General features: G+C 38.1%; 8 protein-coding genes and 2 non-coding genes across 11 annotated transcripts; 7 read left to right on the top strand and 3 right to left on the bottom strand.

The window, feature by feature from the left end:
• The first annotated feature begins 56 nt into the window (after positions 1–56).
• On the top strand, positions 57–1,937 carry LOC18016546 (protein PMR5). Its single transcript, XM_006400999.2, has 5 exons — positions 57–445; positions 674–845; positions 932–1,110; positions 1,188–1,346; positions 1,460–1,937. Exons 1-5 carry the CDS (start codon positions 96–98, stop codon positions 1,794–1,796), a joined length of 1,197 nt encoding a protein of 398 aa, XP_006401062.1. The 5' UTR covers positions 57–95; the 3' UTR covers positions 1,797–1,937.
• A 660-nt stretch (positions 1,938–2,597) lies between these two features.
• Positions 2,598–2,684, top strand: LOC112087010. The gene has a single exon (XR_002899858.1). It is a non-coding gene; the product is annotated as a small nucleolar RNA SNORD25 (small nucleolar RNA).
• Positions 2,685–2,744: 60 nt separating this feature from the next.
• Positions 2,745–2,838, top strand: LOC112086983. The gene has a single exon (XR_002899832.1). It is a non-coding gene; the product is annotated as a small nucleolar RNA R38 (small nucleolar RNA).
• A 1,246-nt stretch (positions 2,839–4,084) lies between these two features.
• LOC18016547 (ran-binding protein 1 homolog c) lies at positions 4,085–5,852 on the top strand. The gene is made up of 4 exons (XM_006401000.2): positions 4,085–4,321; positions 4,434–4,585; positions 4,677–4,802; positions 5,344–5,852. Exons 1-4 carry the CDS (start codon positions 4,170–4,172, stop codon positions 5,568–5,570), a joined length of 657 nt encoding a protein of 218 aa, XP_006401063.1. The 5' UTR covers positions 4,085–4,169; the 3' UTR covers positions 5,571–5,852.
• A 213-nt stretch (positions 5,853–6,065) lies between these two features.
• Positions 6,066–7,257, bottom strand: LOC18016548 (putative F-box protein At3g23420). The gene is given in 1 exon segment (XM_024156768.1): positions 6,066–7,257. A coding segment is annotated over 1 exon segment (1,173 nt). The 5' UTR covers positions 7,239–7,257.
• Positions 7,258–10,727: 3,470 nt separating this feature from the next.
• On the top strand, positions 10,728–11,897 carry LOC18016549 (RING-H2 finger protein ATL63). Its single transcript, XM_006401002.2, has one exon. It carries the CDS (start codon positions 10,779–10,781, stop codon positions 11,718–11,720), a length of 942 nt encoding a protein of 313 aa, XP_006401065.1. The 5' UTR covers positions 10,728–10,778; the 3' UTR covers positions 11,721–11,897.
• Positions 11,898–12,463: 566 nt separating this feature from the next.
• LOC112086706 lies at positions 12,464–13,208 on the top strand. Its single transcript, XM_024155999.1, has 2 exons — positions 12,464–12,601; positions 12,699–13,208. Exons 1-2 carry the CDS (start codon positions 12,595–12,597, stop codon positions 13,055–13,057), a joined length of 366 nt encoding a protein of 121 aa, XP_024011767.1. The 5' UTR covers positions 12,464–12,594; the 3' UTR covers positions 13,058–13,208.
• On the bottom strand, positions 13,153–15,193 carry LOC18016550 (ataxin-7-like protein 3). Of its 2 annotated transcripts, none has more exons than XM_006401003.2 (4): positions 14,762–15,193; positions 14,456–14,528; positions 13,697–14,008; positions 13,153–13,579 (listed from the first exon to the last, which is right to left on the bottom strand). In XM_006401003.2, exons 2-4 carry the CDS (start codon positions 14,510–14,512, stop codon positions 13,406–13,408), a joined length of 543 nt encoding a protein of 180 aa, XP_006401066.1. In that variant the 5' UTR covers positions 14,513–14,528; positions 14,762–15,193; the 3' UTR covers positions 13,153–13,405. The 2 variants fall into 2 exon arrangements, with proteins under 2 accessions (XP_006401066.1, XP_024011766.1); XM_024155998.1 differs by lacking the exon at positions 14,762–15,193 and adding an exon at positions 14,654–14,755.
• Positions 15,194–15,540: 347 nt separating this feature from the next.
• Positions 15,541–16,110, top strand: LOC18016552. Its single transcript, XM_006401005.2, has one exon. It carries the CDS (start codon positions 15,630–15,632, stop codon positions 15,930–15,932), a length of 303 nt encoding a protein of 100 aa, XP_006401068.2. The 5' UTR covers positions 15,541–15,629; the 3' UTR covers positions 15,933–16,110.
• On the bottom strand, positions 16,098–18,560 carry LOC18016551 (farnesol kinase, chloroplastic). Its single transcript, XM_006401004.2, has 6 exons — positions 18,471–18,560; positions 18,079–18,396; positions 17,134–17,201; positions 16,917–17,048; positions 16,630–16,745; positions 16,098–16,534 (listed from the first exon to the last, which is right to left on the bottom strand). The coding sequence occupies exons 2-6, from the start codon at positions 18,391–18,393 to the stop codon at positions 16,239–16,241; spliced, it is 927 nt and encodes a 308-aa protein (XP_006401067.1). The 5' UTR covers positions 18,394–18,396; positions 18,471–18,560; the 3' UTR covers positions 16,098–16,238.
• Positions 18,561–19,764: the final 1,204 nt, after the last annotated feature.

Consider the following 19,764-nt stretch of genomic DNA (forward strand, 5'->3'; position numbering starts at 1 on the left):
AATTCCAAAAACTTTCTTAAGATATTTCCTCTCTCAATTATTTTACACATCTTTCTTTTTTCGTGGGTGTTCGGGAAATCTCCGTTAAAGCAAAGATGGGTTATCTTCTCCGAATCTCAGTCTCCGCCATTTTGTTTCTTGTTCTACTAGTGCTTCAACAAGAACCATCTTCGTCAGCCATTATACTGAGCTTGAAGAAACGCCATGGGAGCAGCAGCAGCAGCAGCAACGAATACAGCTCGAGCAGACCATCAGCTTTCCAAGGGAACAAGAGCACGTGCACTCTCTTCCTCGGCACGTGGGTCCGTGACGACTCTTATCCTCTCTACAAACCGGCGGATTGTCCCGCCGTCGTCGAGCCTGAGTTCGATTGCCAGATGTACGGTCGTCCTGACTCCGACTACCTCAAGTATCGATGGCAACCCCAGAATTGCAACTTACCCACGTATGTTTATTCAATTTTCTTCATAAATTTTCCTCAGTTTCGTGGTTAATCTTGAACTTCTTTGTGTCGTTATTTGTAATGAGCCTGGATTTTAATATGAAATCTATGTAATTTATACTGAGTTAAGCTATAAAACAAAATGCCACTTTATATTGGGAGAATATTTGGTCTTCAAAATGTAGCTTTTGGATTATGTGTTAGTAAATTGAAAAACGAAATGATGGTTAGGTTCAATGGTGCTGCGTTTCTGTTGAAAATGAAGGGCAAAACAATAATGTTTGCGGGCGATTCATTGGGGAAGAATCAATGGGAGTCGTTGATCTGCCTCATCGTCTCATCTGCACCGTCCACTCGGACTCAGATGACCAGAGGCCTCCCTCTCTCCACCTTCAGATTCTTGGTATCTTTTCTTCTTTCCCACTCTGTCTCACCATTTTCTTGTTCTTAGGAAATCAGGTTCTAACAAGTGAACTGTATTCGATGTAGGATTATGGGATAACGATGTCGTTTTACAAAGCTCCGTTCTTGGTGGACATAGACGCTGTTCAAGGCAAGCGAGTGTTGAAACTGGAGGAGATCTCCGGCAATGCTAACGCTTGGCATGACGCTGATCTACTCATCTTCAACACTGGCCACTGGTGGAGCCATACCGGATCTATGCAAGGGTAAGAATTCTCAAACAGATGGTTTTGATTTTTTCAGAGTCGAATGTGTCTTTATAATCTTTCCTGGTGAAACACAGATGGGACTTGATACAATCAGGCAACTCTTATTACCAAGACATGGACCGTTTCGTAGCAATGGAGAAAGCTCTTCGTACTTGGGCTTATTGGGTCGAAACCCACGTCGATAGATCCCGAACCCAAGTCTTCTTCCTCTCCATTTCTCCAACACACGACAAGTAACTCTCACTCTCTGTCTCTCTCTCAACTCAAAGTTGTTAAACTGAATCAGTTTGTGAAGAGAATGTCCTGAAATCACTTGTATATATGTTTTTGTGATTGATCAAATCAGCCCGAGTGACTGGGCGGCATCATCGTCTTCAGGATCCAAGAACTGCTACGGAGAGACAGAGCCGATCACAGGAGCGGCTTATCCAGTGAGTTCCTACACAGATCAGCTGAGATCAGTGATCGTTGAAGTGCTTCACGGGATGCACAATCCGGCTCTGCTTCTTGACATTACGCTCCTCTCTTCCCTTAGAAAAGATGGTCACCCGTCTGTATACAGCGGTCTGATCAGTGGTTCGCAGCGGTCTAGACCAGACCAGTCTGCAGATTGTAGCCATTGGTGCTTGCCTGGTCTTCCTGATACATGGAACCAGTTGTTGTATACGATTCTCTTCTATTAGCCTTTTCTTATTTTTTTTTCTATCGATTATTTCGTTAGGAATTTTTCTAACGCATTCGAGGAGAATCCCAAGTTTTACGGATGCATTCAATTGTAGAAACTTTGAGCAAATTTTCTCTTAAATGATTATAAAGTTTTATTACATACATGTAATAAAAGCAGAGTAATTAGAGCTGTTTAGCAGTTTTATATTGGGAAAATTCCATATAAAATCTTCGACTTAATTTCAATGAGTTTTTTAGGAAATCATGAAAATCGGGCTTCATACTTTTACTTAATTGGGCTTGTTGAAAAATACAATCAATGGGCTTACTAGGGTTTTCCCAGTGTCAGCGTTGAAGATCCTCAACCGTTCATCAATGTTCCTGAGACTTACATCTCCACCGTCGACCCCGAGACAACCTCTCTTTATAAATGAATCGATTGATGTCATCTATCCATCCGTCGAAATGTAGGGTTTTAGCAGCTTCAATCAAAACTCAACTCAATTTTATAGAATTTTATTTTCTTGGTTGTTGTGGATTTGAAATCTCCTGTGTTTTATTTCGTGGATCTATTTTTTTTTTCTCTCGGTTTCGGAATTGAAATTTGGCTTCATCAGATAGTCTTTGTGGATTTGTCCGTTCCCATACGATTCGTTCCCTTGAAGCAATAACCAATCGTGTTGCTCTCGTTTTTTTTTAATATTCTCCCTAATCATTCCAGCTTCATACTGTTAATTCTAGTATGATAGCGATTTGGGAGCATAGCTTGAGCAACTACATATCTATTTTTTGTATTTTGTCTTTATAAAATATTGTGGAAGAACAGTGATGAGTCAATTTACAGACCTGTAATGATTGCGGTAATGATCGCATTTCATTATGAACATCTAAGGGACTGAGTTCTTCTTTCTTTGGTTTTAATATATTTACTTCTTGAGTTATTCTATCAAAAATTTATGTTTTTTGGTTGTGGATGATGAGAATAATTTAAAAAAAAACAGTTATCCCTGTCTGAGGATTTAATCCCGTTGATGATTCATTTTGTAATCTGACACAACACATATCAATTAATATCAATTTGACATTACTTGTTGACGATTCCTTTGGTTAGAGATTTAAATGAGTCGTCAATCAGTAAGGTCGAAATGATTTTAATACGAGGAATTCGTCGATTTTGCAATTTTCCGGTGAGGTTATAAGGAATTGGCCGTAATTTTCCTGATTAGTGTCTGAGTAAAGATCCGGGTGAGCGATGGAGCTACGTTGAGCTGTTCCTCTCGTCTTCTGCTTCGCCTTTATCTCCGAGGCATGTATTCGATTGGGTCGGCACGGTATTAGATGGGCCGCAATGTTGCGGTTGTGTTGTGACTCAATATGTGGATTTGGCTGTGGCCGACCCAGCGATGGTAGTCTTACCATGTAGTATATTATGGTACATGTGCTGTACTTGTAGCCAGATGTTCTTAATATAACTATTTATTTTAGTAATTCTTTATTTCATAGATAGCTTGTGTCCTTAGTTTTGAATCTATATTATTCTTATTCTCACAGGGCTAACATGACTTTCAAAGGCATCCAAACCCCAGTTATAAGTTGTATTAAAAAATGTGATAAGCTTCAAGATATAGTGAAAATAAACATAACCAACTATGAATGAAAAAATGTTTTAGCATTGAGATAGCATGAGTATCTACCTTAAGATACAATATTAAACAATCATCACTTTTTGTTCTCAAAAGAATGTAAATTGTAACATTTTATTGTGGATAACTAATCGGGACACATGATAAAAGGACATAAGATTAGACTTTTATGGGTTTGGGTTTAGGTTGTTGCAATATTCCTTAGCCATGAGCCATGAGGTCTTCTTTCCCCTCTAGAGGACGACAAATGAGCTCACATCGAGCTTCGTTCACATACCTACGCAATTCCGATTTGGTTTAGACCATGTTTCTTTCTGGTTCACTTGAATAACGTTGACACTTGTATTCGACGTTGTATCCAAAACGGCCAGGGACCTGAATGTAATCTTGTTTGTGCTTTAAAAATTGTTTGCTAATCTAATTTTTAAATTTGTAATAACCAAAAGTATTGAATATTATGGTTCGAACATTAAACCAGACCTATTAGCTCAATAACTATATGTTCACAGCTAATTTGCACGATTGCCATTACAATTCAGACATAAGCTGTTTATTTTATGGGCCATTAGTGGGCTAGAATGATTGAGGTCAAGGCCTATTAAGCCCACTAGATAATCTGAGCCTAACTTGGATATAAAGTAAAAACCCTCGTTTCTCATTTCGTTTCTGGTCCTCCAAACTTCTTCTCTCCCAAATTGAGTGAGCAAGTTGCAGAGCACAAACACTTTTCAACAGCTCCATAGAAAGATGTCGAGCACTGAGCCAGAGCACGAGCACCGCGAAGAGGAGGCCGAAGTCCACGAAGACGAGGACACCGGAGCTCAGGTGGCTCCGATCGTCAGGCTTGAGGAAGTTGCGGTCACCACCGGCGAGGAAGACGAAGACGCCGTCCTCGATCTGTATGTAATCATTCTCTTCACCTGTTTGCTCCAGATATCTGTTCCCTTCTCTCTTATTTAAGTTTCTCTCATTTTAGTGCTAACTCACCTGGCCTGATCTTAATCGTTTTAGGAAATCGAAGCTGTACCGATTCGATAAAGATGGGAAACAATGGAAGGAGAGAGGAGCTGGAACTGTTAAGCTGCTGAAGCACAAGCAGACTGGAAAGGTTCGCCTTGTCATGAGACAATCTAAAACCCTAAAGATCTGCGCCAATCACCTCAGTATGTGCGCTATTTATGCTGTTTTGTTTGTCTCCCTGATCTAATTTTGTTTCGGGATAAACTTAATGTATCTGTGTGTGTTTCTCTTCAGTTTCGTCTGGGATGAGTGTTCAGGAACATAGTGGGAATGAAAAGTCGTGTCTATGGCACGCTACTGATTTTTCCGATGGCGAGTTGAAGGACGAGCTCTTCTGCATTAGATTTGCGTCAATTGAGAGTAAGTACACTTATAGGCCATCACCATCCTCGCTGTTCTGATCGTTTCCGGCTTACTTGTTTTTGGTAGGAGTAATGTGGTCAGTTTTAGGTGTTGGAGATTTATATGTTCAAGTAGTAATCTGTGGCAGTTAAATTAGCGAATGTGGTTTTCGAATACCGCTCATACTACTCTGGTTGTGATGATTGAAGTCACTATTTTGTAGCTTTGAGTTGTGATTCGGAAGATCCTTTTATAGAGCTAGTGGCTAATATGAAAACGATAGTGCTGCTTTTGTAGAGGCTGTACTTGGAATGTTGCTATGACTAGTGAAAGTGTTAACTCTTGATCAGCTTTATGAGCTCATAGCAGGCCATTTCCCAAGACTGGGTCGGTGTCTGAGGTCGTAGGTCTTATCACTAAACGCACTCTTTGTTAGCTGTGATGATTGAAAATCTATGAGAGAAGAAGAATCTCCTTTAAGTGTTGTGCTGTCTGAGTTTTTTTTTTATTTCGTTCTAGATTTTCAAATGGCTAACTGATGATAGTGTTGCATAAACAGATTGCAAAACGTTTATGGAGAAGTTCACTGAAATAGCTGAAAGCCAGCAAGTAGGGAAAGAGAGCACGGAAGGCGACGAGGCTGCTGGTTTACTTGAGAATCTTTCAGTTGAAGATAAAAAAAGTGAAGAGAAAGCCAAAGCCAAGGAAGAAGAAGAAAGCCCTGCAAAGGAAAAGAAGGAGAAGGAAGTAGAGAAGAAAACGGAGGTGAGCACTGGATCAGATTAAATTTGGTCATGGATTTTTTTGGCTGTTGGCATCACAATGAGTTGCTTTATTCTTATAATATATATTACTTGGCACTGAACATGATGGTTGTTGCTTCGAAAGCAGTCATTCCTTTGTCATCTCTCAAAGTTTGAGTCTTTTCCCCGTGTTAAAAGAGAAGAGAATCTTATGATTTGTTTTCTTTGTTGTTGTTGCAAGTGTTCGACTTGTGCGGTCTCTTTACTGTGTTGTTTTGGCTCAAGATATTAGTATTCGTCATCAGATTATAATTATTGTAGCTTTCAACTTTGTTTCAGACCATGATATATCTTATTTTAATCTGATCAAGTGGTAGATTTTCATGAAAAAAAAATATCCACTTTGTTTTGCAAATTAATCATTTGAATTGGATTGACCACCACTGTCCAATTCGTGTTGGATAGCAGCCTGCTCTGTTCTCTATATAGATCAAGAACCAGGGAACAAACAAGAAAACAGATTATACTGTAAAATAGACTAATTAAGTTGGCGTAAACTTGGAACATAAGAGCACACAAGTGGTATGGATAATGCGTATGGAGATTCTCCGAGATCCTCTTGTTTCAAGGATCCATCCTTCTCAACGATGTAAGCTTTGTTTCGAGTAGCTGAGTATATGTCTTTGTCAAAAACCACGGCGACTTTCTTCTCCTCGTCAATGAAGAAACTCGCATGTGTAACCAGAAACAATAAGCAACAGGGAAGGAGTGTTTTCATATTCACTTGTAAAAACACCTTGCTGCTCCAGGACACCGTGTTGGGCTCAATCTTAGACGTAACCCATATCTCCATCTGTAATGTATCCTCTCGCTGAAATAAAACGGCAAGCTGCTCTTCTCTAACACTAGATAGACTCACAATATCTTCAAGAAACCAATCAAAAGGCAGAGGCAAACGCGGCCCAAAACACTCTCTTGTGAAATCAAAACAGACTAAGAAAAACGGGTCTCTTCCTTCTTCAGGTGTGTCCGAATACTTGTCTTCAGCAAACCAATACGTGTCTCCCTTGAGAGAGTCGCCACGGCTATAATAATATATTTTAAAGTCTGTATTGGCCACATCAAGAACCCTCCATGAGTCAGAGCTAAAGTCGTAGATTTTGAACTCAAGAAAACTGTCGATGCCGGGATAATCAATAAATCTCAAGACTTTGAGGGACTGGTTGCTGGTGCTCTTGTCGTATCCCAGAGCGTACAAATAACGGTCCAATCTGTAGAAATTGTGTGTAGCCTCGATCAACCGGCTTTGCCCCGAAAACGGGTTACAAACCAAGATCCTCGTGTTGTCTTCCGCGATGCATAACAATATACCTTCACAGTGAAAGACTTGAGATACATGGATTTGATCCGAACCATCTAGGCTACTAAGTTTACTTTCACGGTTCATGCATGATTCAACCTCGTTGTGGAGATTTACGCGCATTAAATATACCCTAAAATCCATCATCATCACCACCACAAACTCCCTCGCTGACGCTAGTGTTGCTTGACGACCAAGGTGCTTCTTTGCAAAGCTCTCACATTTGGTTTAAGTGTTCCACTTTTTGCAAGTTGATCGGACACTTCTCATAGAAGTCACCGGAACCTTAGAGAGTATCTCCTCCGCCAATTCCGTTGGGAGATCCGTCAAATTAATTGGAAGATTGGACATCTTCGTTCGAGGAGGGTCGATGTAACGAAAAACAAAATTAGAGATAAACCCTTAAAAAAAAAGGGACAAAACACACTTTGCTTTTCTTCTGAGTTCTGTCCTTTGAGATTTCTTCCGCCTCTGGTTATATACCAATTTGAAGACGGTGTGAGTCCGTGACCCTATGGGAAAAGGATTCGATTACGACCGAACAGAAGCTCAATCCACTCAGTCCATGTTCATTAAATTGGAGACATGTAAAAAAAAAAAAAAAAAAAAAAAATTGGAGACATGTTTTTTAAGGTCATGTCTTTTTCGGTTTTTATCCGAACCGAATATAACCGACGTTTTCGGTTTAAAATCGGTTCATTGGACGATTTTTGAACTACAACCTTTTCACAAATTTACTTGCGCTTCTTCGTTTACTTGATCCGATCGTGACCTTGATCCTCATTCTGGTGGTTCTGAGACGCTCCCTCTTATAATTTGTGGTTCAATGTTGTTCACTGCAGCGAGCATAACACAGAAAATTGGTGACCCACAGGCATGACTTGTGCTGAACACTGTACTAGTGTGAAACCAGAGTAAATGTTACTAACTTAATATACTAGATTTCCAATCCATGCCTTGCGCGAGATTATTTATTCTAAATAACTGTCAGCATAAATTGCCCTATATTTATACCTTTTCAATCTATGTAAACGTATTTGTATACATTTTCGATATTTCTGAACTTTTTAATCATTATCTTTTGATACTTTTTACAACTAATTTTATAGTTATTTCCAAGCTACATTTCTCGACAATTTTTTTTTACTTTTTCTTTACTCACATTTAAAAAATTAGAAAGTATATTGATTTTCAACTCATTACTAAACCATTTTCTCTTTTACATCTTTCTACATTCTGTTTTTTTTTAAAAGAGGGGTTTTAATCCCCGTATGACTTGGAACCAGCCTTTACTAATACCTTATGACATGGCGTAAAACATTCTTTCCATCAAGAATCGAACTAAGATCATATGAGACTAACTCATGTACTTAACCATTAGTCCACTTCATCGGATAGTTACACTCTGTTTTCTCTTATAAATTATATAAATTTTCTGTTGATTTGAATGTCAAATAATATTGGTAGAAATAACCATTTGTCATGGGGAGAATGTTCTCACCTAGTGTGATGCATGTCAAATATGCTTCTCAAAAATCTATTCTCACCTTTATACTCATTTTTGTCTTCCAAACATCATATTTCCATAGTCAAATAGGGATAATGTGGTGATCTTTCTATCATTGTAAATACTTGTTAGTTAATTTAGGGCCCAGCAGATTAAATGGACCATAAACCCAAAATTCGACCGGCTCCACAAGTAAGTGATAACACCATATTTTTATAAGCCCATCTCTATCTCGACCCTACGAAAGTATTAATAGGAGGCCACTTTTGAGCTGTTCCTCCCTTGAATGTGAAAATCAGACTTAACTAAACGGAACTGAAAGTAAACTTGGTTATAGTTTGGGTCTTTTATTTTATTTTTTTACATCATTATGATTTGGGTCTATAACTCAAAATCTAAAATAGTTGATGTGAACCGAAATGAATAATTGAATGCCTATAGCTAACTATGTATTGATATCTAACTATTAACATGAGAAAAGAAAACATGAAATAGGTCAAAAAGAAAGAAGAAGGAAAGAAGGCTAAGAGGCTTAGAAGTTGGAAAAAGAAAATGCTCAAAATAAGGAGTAGGTGCTGTTTGCAACTGCAACTGCAACCCTTATTTTATGGGAACAAGAGTGACTTTTGGTCAACAAAGTCCTTAGACTCTAATAATCCCTCACCTATCTACATTTATATCTATCTTATTATTTTCATGACTGCCATTTTCAAGGATTGTCATTTTCTTACAACTATTGACAAACAATTATTATGCCACTCAAGTACTATACATACGTTTTACATGTGAAATAATGCAAAAGAAAAAAAAGAAATGATATTCAATGGAAACAGGTTTTAACCATTATTGAACCGAAAATTAGGAAGCATAATTATGTAGTACTATAACACTGAGAAGTAAAAAGAAAAATCAATTACAAATTCATGGGGATTTGTTCTTTTTGTTGGAATAAACTCCGTTCTCTTGAGTCTTGACGAGTCGTTTAATTTTAAAGACTCAACAAGTTTCGTCAAATACACTCCTCGGCTCCTCGTGGTTAGGTCCTGTGAACATCGAATATATATTTGGCAGGTAAATATGAATATCATATTTTATATTATATGCTTTTCTAAATATTGAAAGAGAAAATATACATGATTGATTAATAGAGAAACGTGTAAAGACATTTAGATGTAATTGCATAGCGTCCCTCGTCTTCTGCTTTTGCTTTATGTTCACGTAAAATCTTCCTATCTCTCCCTACTTGCCTTCTTTTCTAAGCTATCCTTCATGTGACCTCCATTACCTACTTCTCTTCTGTTATTTGAGTTGGTTATTTCTTCATCTTACGTATAATGTATGCTTATTTTTCAAATAAATAAAAAAAAACCGTATAATTGATCCTTGCGACTATAAATTTCTGAGTCTTCCATGTTGATGCTTCCATTTTATATATGAAAATATAAGTGATGAGAAACAATATTAACCATCTCTTTAAAACAATCACGAGTAAATAAAAGTCAGTCAGCGAAAATTAAACTAGCATCTAGATGTAAGATGTGAGTGTCTATTATTATGCAGTATCTATTTAATTTATTTTTTTTCTACTAAATGACGATATAAGAGATATGTTATTGGAACGTAAGATTTGCTGATGTATTGAGACTATTTTGTATCCTGTTTAATGATAATGGATGTGTTGAACACTTGAACCTAAAATGTGAGTGTCTATTAAATACTATATAAATACTTATTGGAAATCATGTAATATTTAGAATTTAGAGACTGATTCATAAGTTATATAGTAATAGAGATATGCACACCAAAACAAACCCCACCCGTCAATTAAACTTATAACCTCCACTCTATTATTTGGTTGCAACCACAACACACTAAAAGACGAAGGCCCACAACCTTCCCTGCAAGTACTTCAACACATCACATTTCATCAACATTCCAAACCAAGATTATGGCATGTAATCCATAATAATATAATAAGACATACTTTTCACAAGGATCTTTTTTTTTCTTCAATATAATTTAAAGACGACAAATGAAAAGACTATTGGCTCGAGAATGGGTTAAATTCCTTTGAATATTTTAAGAATTCAGAAATTATATTCTTGACCAAATATCCTGATTATGTGGGATTTTGTATACAAATCAATCAAAATGACTAGTATATTACTCTATTTTATTTATTTTTGTTTTTTGGGTCTAATTTGTTTATTATATTCGTCTTTTAATCGCATATTTTTTGTAGGCGTTTAAAAGTAATTTTGATTTTCCCTATACACTTCACTTTACACACATAGACATAGTATATATAATTAACACTCCAAGGAATAAAAAAATCATGAGCTGATTCGAGAGAAAAAGGGAGCTCTCCGAAACCCATCAAGATTATGAGCGAACAACAACAAGAAGAAGAAGAAGAAAGCTCAATGAGTGTGAGAAGGAATCTATCAAGTTTCCTAAAAATCGTATCTTCTTACAACTCCAATGTCCTCTTAGCTGCTCTCGTCTTCCTTCTCTTAGTCGTCCTCTTCGTCTTGCTCCTCCATTTCTACGCTCGCTTTTTCTGGTCACACTCCGACGAATTAGAATTCTCCGCCGCTCGACGCCGCCGTAGAAGAAGAAGAAACCGGAGACGATCCGTCACAACGACAAGAATCATACCTTCTGTTCCTCTGGGAGGTTTCGATGGTGGAGTTTCTGCAACAAGCGATGACAAAGGTTTGGATTCTTCAGTGATTTCTTCGATTCCTCTGTTCGTTTACGAAGACGAAGAGAAAGGTAAAGAAGAGGAAGAAGAAGAAGAAGAGGAGTGTGTGATATGTCTGGGTTTGTGGGAAGTGGGAGATTTCGGAAGAAAGTTGAGAAATTGCGGTCATGGGTTTCACGTGGAGTGTATAGATATGTGGTTGTCTTCTCATTCTACTTGCCCTCTCTGTCGATCCCCTGTTCTCGCCGCCTCCTCTGATGAAGACAACCTCAAGCCGGCGGAAGAAGAAGAAGAAGAAGAAGCAGAGGTTAGACTTGCACTGTTTCAAGCGGGAGAATATGAGAACGTCGCCGCCGAGAACCTCAGAGGATTTTCACAGTCTCTTGCTGTGACGGAAGATAATTTGAAAACAGAGGTTGACGACGGAGACGGAAACGGCGTCGGAGAAGGAGAGGTTAGAATTGAAGTGTTTGATGAGGAGATCAACGGCGGAGGTGATCGGAGATCAACGTCATCAGTGACGTCATCAGCATCGAGTTCGTTGAAGAGGATGTTGAGTAGTAGAAGTAGATCGGAGTGTAGCAAAGTGTTCCCGTCGGCGACGCAAGATTCGTCTTCGTAAGAACTTAATATATAAATAAATAAAAAATCTTGTGAACAATTTTGGAAATGGAATATGAATAACCAAAAGAGGTAATCTATTTTGATTAAGCTTTGGTTGAAGCTCATGATCATGATTACGACGTGACTTTTGTCGATGTCATCAAAGACTTCTGCAACTATAAAATGCAAAATCGAAGTTCATGTATCTTAATTATCTTATCATTTTCAATTGGGGATTTCATTTTCCATGTAAAATCTATATAGCTGTGAAGAAATTAAAGGAATTTTAAATAAAAATTAAAAAAAGCGTAGAAAGCGACAATAAAATGTGATAGAGAATCTCAGAGGGCTACATCACTAACTTCTCATTACGGGTCAAAGCATCTACTGTTTTACTTATTGTTGCAAAAACACTTTAAACTACGCTTTTGTATTTGCCATTATTCTTGGCCTCTTCTTCTATAGTTTCCATATCATTTCATATTCAGTAGGGCACCATTCTTTGCAGTTTCATAAAGACTAGTCATTTTCATATTGTACGTACAGAGAACTACGAGATGCAGAAAACGAGTGACGATGAATTTAGAAGAAACGTGAACTTTGTAATGACCACAAGATATAGAAACCTTATGATATTTTAGTGTTCAATCAACGTATCAATTCCACATCCACTAAGCTGAGAGGTTGTTTTCAAAGTCTACTTTTTGATTGCTTGCTTACTCAATCATTCTTTGTATTTCCAGACATAACCCTGAAACCTCACATTTCTTCAGTCCAATTATCCCCAATGACAAAAGCTGAACTATTCACTCTATGCCAGAGGGGATAAGGTGAAGAGACAAGTGGTCACACGATGGGAAACTAAGAAGAGGCAAGAATAGATAGAGTCAGTGATGAGAGGTTGCTTAGCTTTACAATAAGGTGTCACCAAAACCACATCCCATTTGGTTAAGGGTATATTAACTTTTGCTTAATCTTTTGAAAAGCGGGTGTTTAGGTGGTTGCATTGGAGAGAATAACGTTCAAGGAGGAATCAGAGTTGAAGATAAGGAGTTTGTAGTAGTGATGGAGTTGCTTATGATGCAAATGCTTAAATTAGATGAGATTGAAGCCGAGGGAGAGCTTAGAGTGCAGAGGAAAATGGAAATTCTGTTACCATCCTCTCTGTTTTCTCTCTGCTTCTTTTGTGAAATCAAACAGTCAAATGATGTCTTTGAGTTTCTCTTTTCAGGTCTGCCGTGTCCAGAGCTTTGTGGAGTCGTTGGAAATAATGAGGGTGAGAAACCAGGACATGAACTGCAGTGCAACCTCGCAGGGTTTGCCTTTGCCAAGCTCCAACGACTTCAACAATCATAACACAACAGTGGGAACTGTTTGATTGAGGATATATACTACAAAGTTTCTCTGATACTATTTCGTAATTTCAGCATGATAATGCATGTAATAATATATTGATACCCAAAAAACTATTTCATTTCAATCTGTAGATTGACATGCCAAGGCTGTTAACCTGGTAAAAAAGCTACATTATGAACCTCAGCAACTTACTTTTCGATTTCTTCCTCTCTTTTTGCAAACTGAATACAAACCTAGCAATACGATTTATACCAGTCTGGTCGAGTCAGTTACTAGCCACATTGCAGTTTAGGATATTGCAGTTTAGGATATTGCAGTTTAGGATAAGCCTCTGATATAGAATGTGCTTCATTCCCCTTTCCCGTTTTCTCGAACTGTGCCATTTGAGCAGTCCTCACTTGCTAACTGGTTCTCGCTACCAAGATTGGGATGAGGAGAATATCGTTGATTTGGGCTGCGTCGTGAGTTCCGGTTCTGGGCAGCCGTTGTGCTCCTGGTCGCCTTGGCACGAGCCTTTCTTCCCTGTTAGGTGATTTCCAAAGAATACAAAAATAAGAACCAGAGGCTCAACTAAACAACATATGGAAATAGTATAGTCTAGACCAAGGCCACAAGGAGGCATGCAATAGAGTAGATCACCTTCCCCATGCATTTTTCCAGATGAGGAGCAAACCTTCCTGCAACGATTTGCCGTCCACAGTTCATGCAGTTGAACACTTCACTAGCTACGGGAGGGTGAGTCTGACCAAATATATCAACAACATATTTGCTGTTGGTTTCTAGGTTGTTGCTTGGATCAGCGACCTTAGCACGCGCTTCCACTGATAACCTCAACTCTTCTTCTACTACCTCCAAATCACGGTCAAGCCCTAGTCGCGCTATACGGTGACACTCGGATGCTACATCGGCAATCACTGAATCCACAAGATCAAGGAAAACCTGGGACGAAAGCTGCACACGGCCAAGAAACATAACTCAAACTCTAGTTTCAACCAGGAAGTTACTTCGAAAAGGAGGAGAAATCTTCTAGCTATATCAAACGAAAGTGTGGATTCAACAAATAATTTCCCTATCTTTATCTTTTAAATTGGTATCAAGATTCTGACAGAAATGCTGCTCACAACATTAGTATACCTTCTTCACTACCCGAGACTAGTTGATCAAAAGCTACTGGTCTCCGATCTTACTAATCGATCAAAGTTTCTAATCGCTGTATAATGGAACTCATAGCAAAGATCCATGAAAGATGAGACAGCAACGTAAGAACGCAAACAAAATACCGAGTGAGATTGTCACCCACGGACTTCAATTCATATTTTTGTAACGATGTCAAATGTTGAAACTGTGCTCACTAGCAGATGAATTCATTATGAGATGAGACCGAATCAAGAAATATACCTGAGCATGGGAAGATCTATCATCCTCTGCCCCAGACATTGAGTCCTCTAAACACATGAGATGCCCAAAATGTCTGCGAAAAACCAAAACAAAACGAAAATGAATACCAGATCGTAATATGACGATTACAATTAGAGACTTCATCGCTATCACGAGCCTTAGAAAACCGTGTTTCCTCAGAGATGAAGAAATCCGAACCGATAATCGAGAGGAGGTCAACAAAGGCGATCACTATCCAGTAGAGTCGCTTTGTAGGTTCGAAATCAATTTACAGAAACGAAATCGCCGTAGAATCAGAAAGCTTACAATATACAGCCGAGTCGCGGCGGTGAACGGAGGACGGAGAGAAAGTTTTGTTTTCCCTCAGTGGATATGTAAAGCTATACACACGGCGGAGAAACGACCAATCAGGACTTGCCACGGCACCGAGGCAGCTGATTCCGTTGAATAGCAAGCCTTTCTTCTCTTACGACAAAACGTCACGGTTTTCGTTTCATTGTGAAGGTTGTAAAATTGTAGTCCACGTCGCTAGGAAATACATACAAAGCCCATCTCAGAGCCCATTCAAATCTCACTCGACTTGTTCTACTTGGTTTGGCACACACCACACAGTCTGCATAATTTTTTCTGAATATCTCTTTCAGAATCATTCAATCAAGAGATGATTGAGTAAAGGTATACAACGTTTTCTACTTCGAGATTGCGTGAGAAAAAACACTAAATTTAAATGGACCGAATATCATAGTAGATAATTTCTGTTTTTATTTGGAGATAAGAGTGGAAGAAGAAGCAAAGAACGTGAGAACACGGGGTCTCTCTTAAGGAAATTTCCGGGAAAGTCACGGAGCAGAGTGATGGGAGCCACCCGAGAAGGATTTTTATTCAAAAGACGAAAACGACGTCGCGTCTAACATATCATTGAGATCATTCCCATGCCCATACGTAGCGCAATCACGAACGTCGCAGTCTCGCTCACTTTCTACACCAACCTTTATGCAAAAATCCAACTAGTAGATTATCTCCAAAGATATAGATTTAAAACTTCTCTTTTCTTCTCTGGCGACATAGTTTTTCGTTAAAATTAAATATCCTCCCAAGTTGAATTTATATTATCTTTCAGAGAGAGAGAGAAAAAAAAAAAAAAAAAAACTCATAGATAGATGACGAATCTGTAATGGAGCAGAAAAGAGTTGAGAATATTGGAGATAAACCTGTAATGGTAACTTCGACGGATGACGCCTTGAGCCCTGAAGACGGCGAGCAACTTCCCTTCACAAGAGACAGACACTACGCGATGCATGGTGAGATTTTAATGGTAGTTCTCGTGATTAGCTTCGCCGTCTTCCTCTTGTTCCTCGTGTTGCTTCCTTGTCTGAAACGCCGTTACACTCACCATTCCGACCTCTCAGAAGAAGATCCCTCGAGCGGAAGAGTCAAGCCCTCACCTGTTGTAAGCAAACCATCGATTTCGAAATAGCCACAGTCCCATACAACAAAACTAACTAGCATTTTATTGAGTTTCTAGTACAAATTGTAGAAGCGTCTGTTAGTAACTTGGTAATCATACCTCTCACTACATTACAACATTGTACCTAACTGCAATTGCAGTTGAAGAATAAATATCTTGGACAGGAACGACAACAACAACAATATGACATTTTTCACTAACAAGTACATATACAAGTAGAAGTTCAGAACTAATAATGTAGTTTTACTCCGTAGAGGCAATCAAGCTCGACTCTGTATTTTGATGATACAGGACAAAGAGAGTCGGTGCTATTATTTAGAAGAGTATAGTACCGACCAAGGCAGAGGTTAAGGAAATTGTGAGATTGTCGTCAATGTCGGTGCTTATAGGGAGTGATTCGACAATAGTCGATGCTATAGAGATGATGAAGAAGCGAAGAATCATAGCTCCCCCACTATTCTCGATGTAACCAAATGAAGCAAAGTAGTACATATACCCAACAGATGCTAAGAACCCGGCGATTGCCATCCCAATGCTACCAGCTACTGATTTGTTTCTGTTGTAAGGAAGCTTCTCTGTTCCGAGCCGCCTCCCCACTATGTCAGCCATGCCTATTACCATGATGTGAGGAAACATGAAAGTATATAAATTGCCAATACAAAAGTTGCTAGTATTATTGTATCAAACCAAAGCTAACTGTACGTACCATCTCCTGCGCAGAGGTTGCATATCACTGCAATTGCGATTGGGGATGTTTTCCAATAGAAGATACAGGCCGATGTGATTGACAGTGCATAATAAAGCGGTCCCTTAAGTAGCTCCCTGATGCAGAGAGCAACTATAGACATTTTGTGAAGTGACAAAAAGCGGTATTACAGAGAGGAACCATATCTTGATAGTAGAAACCAATATAAATAAGAGATGGATAAATATTGTGATCAACTTTAGGTCAAATACTAAGCATGTGACAGGTATTTTGTCCAGTTCAGCTACCTGCGATCTCCGTGTCTGCTCATTGACTTGATCGTTCCTTCGTCTTTGTAGACTCCAAGCCCCAGGAGCAGCATCCTTATTATATTGAGTCCAGGTACAAGAGAAGCGAAAAGCGCTCCTTGGAGTCCAGAACTGACATAATTGTGATTTGGGTTAACCGGTGAAGCAGCAGAGACAAAATTGCTCCGTCAAGTTCCATCCTTTTAATAGGTATTACCTGAACAGTGGCCAACAAAGCATAAAAACTAGCCCAATATTTATATGCACGAGCTTCCGGATGAGTTTCTGAAAAACAAGAGAAGACACCAATGATTTTAAGTCAGTCAGTCATCACATATGCTAAACCAATTCCTTACTCAGAAAGCCATGAAAATGGTGTCAGTCGTGAATCAGACAATACAAATTTTGTGTCTTGCTAGATAGCATGAAGGTCAGAGAAACACAATCCAATAGCCGAAGCATAGAACTTTTCTCCCACCAAAAATGTTTTATAGAGTATTTGCAAATCACTGGCAAAAAATGCTAATCGTATTCCAGCAATTCCTGCTTCACATTCACACTCCAATGTCCACCAGCATAATAAAGAAGCTAACTATTCTTCCTCTACTCTTAACAAGTCACTGAAGAGAATTTGTATACATAATAGAGAGAAAATCAATCAAGCCATGTCCTATATGTAAAGAATAATCATACCTATCAATTATCCCTTTAAAGTATAGTGAACAAATCGTGCAACATTTTAAAATTCAAACCTATAGAAGTTCATAGTATTTCAGTAATATGGAAGAATTTTCAAGTTACGAAGATATTGTGATTATGCGCACGGATTTCAAAAAATATCATCCCCAATTCGGTTTCTGAGCAGTAGAGAACCTTTTCCCCTCTAAATTACCAGATTTGGTGTTACTTTCCCTTTTTCTTCACTGTAAGCTTATCAATGTATTCTACCCAAATGTGTATCCATTCACATCAGAATCTTCACGCCATTAATGGCATTATTCTCGATAAAGCACAAAAGGCAACTACTCAGAGTTTATATCTGCTTCTACCAGGAATAGCAGATTTGAGCAAAATTATAAAAAAAAAAAGTTTATACAGATTCACTGAAATCTACGCCTGTATTCTACGTATGAATGTACGTATGTGAATTGAATTTTTCGACCTGGTCGAAGATGCCGCGCTTGCCAATCTCTCCCCAGAAACTGAGGCACGAGAACGCGACGACGCTGCTGATTCCAGTCGCGCAGAGATCTGAGAGCACCGAGTTTCCCGGCAACATCACGGCGAGTGAAGACGTTAGACTCCGAGGAGACCTGCGGAAATCAGTCGCCGGGATCGTGGAGCTTGATCTAAGGCTAGTCGCGATTCGAAGAGGCAGGAGTCGTGGAATCGGAGAGAAGAAGCAAGGCACGACGAGAGACGAAGAAGAGTCAACAAGAGGATATGAAATGAAGGAAGAGAGCTTACTAGTAGCCATTTTCTGCAACCCAACGAATAACCTTTCATCAAATAATTTAATTCGTATTAAATTTTTGACACCATTTTGTTACTTACTGTCCAGAACTGAATGGTACTAGTTAGTTGTTGGTTGCTAAAGCACAAAAAGTTTGGTTTGCTTATATTTTCTTCCTCAAACTCAAAGGATGAAATCTGGATATTTTTTTCCTAATCAGTTTTATTTTGTTCTTGGATCATGGATTTGAAAAAACATTTAATCTGGAGTATTTAATTTAATCCATTTTTATTGGACATGGAATTCGTCGTGAGTAATTCAAAATAATTCACAATCCACAATTTACTCAATTGATCAAAGTCATATAAATTTTCTTAGGTTTTGATTTTTGACCTTCCTTCTCCCACAGCGTTATAAACCCTTCTCCTACCCAAATTATGTGATAAATATTTCGTTTTTTTGTTGTTGAAAAAAGCAGATATCACAATGACGGGTCCATTTTGGGCTTATGTTTGCTAAATAAGTCGGGCTGGTTAGTAAAGACTTTTAGAGTCAGAAAGTCAAACTTTCATTATTATAGTTTTCTATCAAATCATTTTCCAGGAACAAATATTTAAACTATGAAAACACAATACGTTATTCTGAAAATACGCAGCTTTAAAAAGCATATAAAAGTGATTCAGATTCCCCTCACATGGGTTGCCGAGACACATGACCACACGTCTCTTCTTGTCTTGTTTAATTGTTATATTTCTATTTTACAACTATTCTAAAAATATAGAGTAGTAATATGTGGCTCATACCAATTTTAATTTAAATTGATTTCAATGTTTGAGATTTATTAATTCAATATTTGTTGGCATCAACCAGTTTTAGTTTAATTGCTTTCAATGTTTGAGTTTTTCTTTTTTTTTTTTAGTTTTTTTGGTATCAAATAATGCCAACCTAATCCTCAATTATTTCTCTGTTGACAAAAGAAAAAACAATCCTCAATTATTTTCCTATTCATATACATATTTTGAAAGTACACTGGCATGTGTTTTCCAGGTGTGCGGGCGAATAACATCAGAACTGCATCTGTACCTCTTTCAACTTTTTTTTTTTTGGTTTTATTGTTTTTAATCGTTTGATGAGATTTGTTGGTCCAAATCCATATCGAGAGAGTATCAATAAGTTAAAAGTATTTATAATTATATCCGAGTTTTCTTTTGTAAATACAAACAAACACGCACACGTTACTGAGGAAATCCATATTAACAAATGAGTACTCATCAGTTAAAAAAAAAGATATTGCACGAGTTTATATTACTTTGTAAATCGTGTTATGTAGTAATGATTTAAGTACACAATTCAAGAGACAAAGAACCACTTCTTTGCTTGACATTTCATTCACAA

The sequence above is a fragment of the Eutrema salsugineum genome, unplaced genomic scaffold, assembly GCF_000478725.1.
Source record: "Eutrema salsugineum unplaced genomic scaffold, Eutsalg1_0 scaffold_2, whole genome shotgun sequence".
Lineage (NCBI taxonomy): Eukaryota > Viridiplantae > Streptophyta > Magnoliopsida > Brassicales > Brassicaceae > Eutrema > Eutrema salsugineum.

Coding starts and splice junctions, on each gene's coding strand:
- LOC18016547 (XM_006401000.2), top strand. CDS start 4,170: ATGTCGAGCACTGAGCCAGAGCACGAGCACCGCGAAGAGGAGGCCGAA. Junction 4,322..4,433: donor GAAGACGCCGTCCTCGATCT/GTATGTAATCAT, acceptor TAATCGTTTTAG/GAAATCGAAGCTGTACCGAT. Junction 4,803..5,343: donor TAGATTTGCGTCAATTGAGA/GTAAGTACACTT, acceptor TTGCATAAACAG/ATTGCAAAACGTTTATGGAG.
- LOC18016550 (XM_006401003.2), bottom strand. CDS start 14,512: ATGTGTTTAGAGGACTCAATGTCTGGGGCAGAGGATGATAGATCTTCC. Junction 14,009..14,455: donor ATAGATCTTCCCATGCTCAG/GTATATTTCTTG, acceptor GGCCGTGTGCAG/CTTTCGTCCCAGGTTTTCCT. Junction 13,580..13,696: donor TGGAAAAATGCATGGGGAAG/GTGATCTACTCT, acceptor ATCACCTAACAG/GGAAGAAAGGCTCGTGCCAA.
- LOC18016551 (XM_006401004.2), bottom strand. CDS start 18,393: ATGGCTACTAGTAAGCTCTCTTCCTTCATTTCATATCCTCTTGTTGAC. Junction 17,202..18,078: donor AGCGCGGCATCTTCGACCAG/GTCGAAAAATTC, acceptor CTTGTTTTTCAG/AAACTCATCCGGAAGCTCGT. Junction 17,049..17,133: donor CTTTGTTGGCCACTGTTCAG/GTAATACCTATT, acceptor CAATTATGTCAG/TTCTGGACTCCAAGGAGCGC.
- LOC18016549 (XM_006401002.2), top strand. CDS start 10,779: ATGAGCGAACAACAACAAGAAGAAGAAGAAGAAAGCTCAATGAGTGTG.
- LOC18016546 (XM_006400999.2), top strand. CDS start 96: ATGGGTTATCTTCTCCGAATCTCAGTCTCCGCCATTTTGTTTCTTGTT. Junction 1,111..1,187: donor CATACCGGATCTATGCAAGG/GTAAGAATTCTC, acceptor GGTGAAACACAG/ATGGGACTTGATACAATCAG. Junction 1,347..1,459: donor ATTTCTCCAACACACGACAA/GTAACTCTCACT, acceptor TGATCAAATCAG/CCCGAGTGACTGGGCGGCAT.
- LOC18016552 (XM_006401005.2), top strand. CDS start 15,630: ATGGAGCAGAAAAGAGTTGAGAATATTGGAGATAAACCTGTAATGGTA.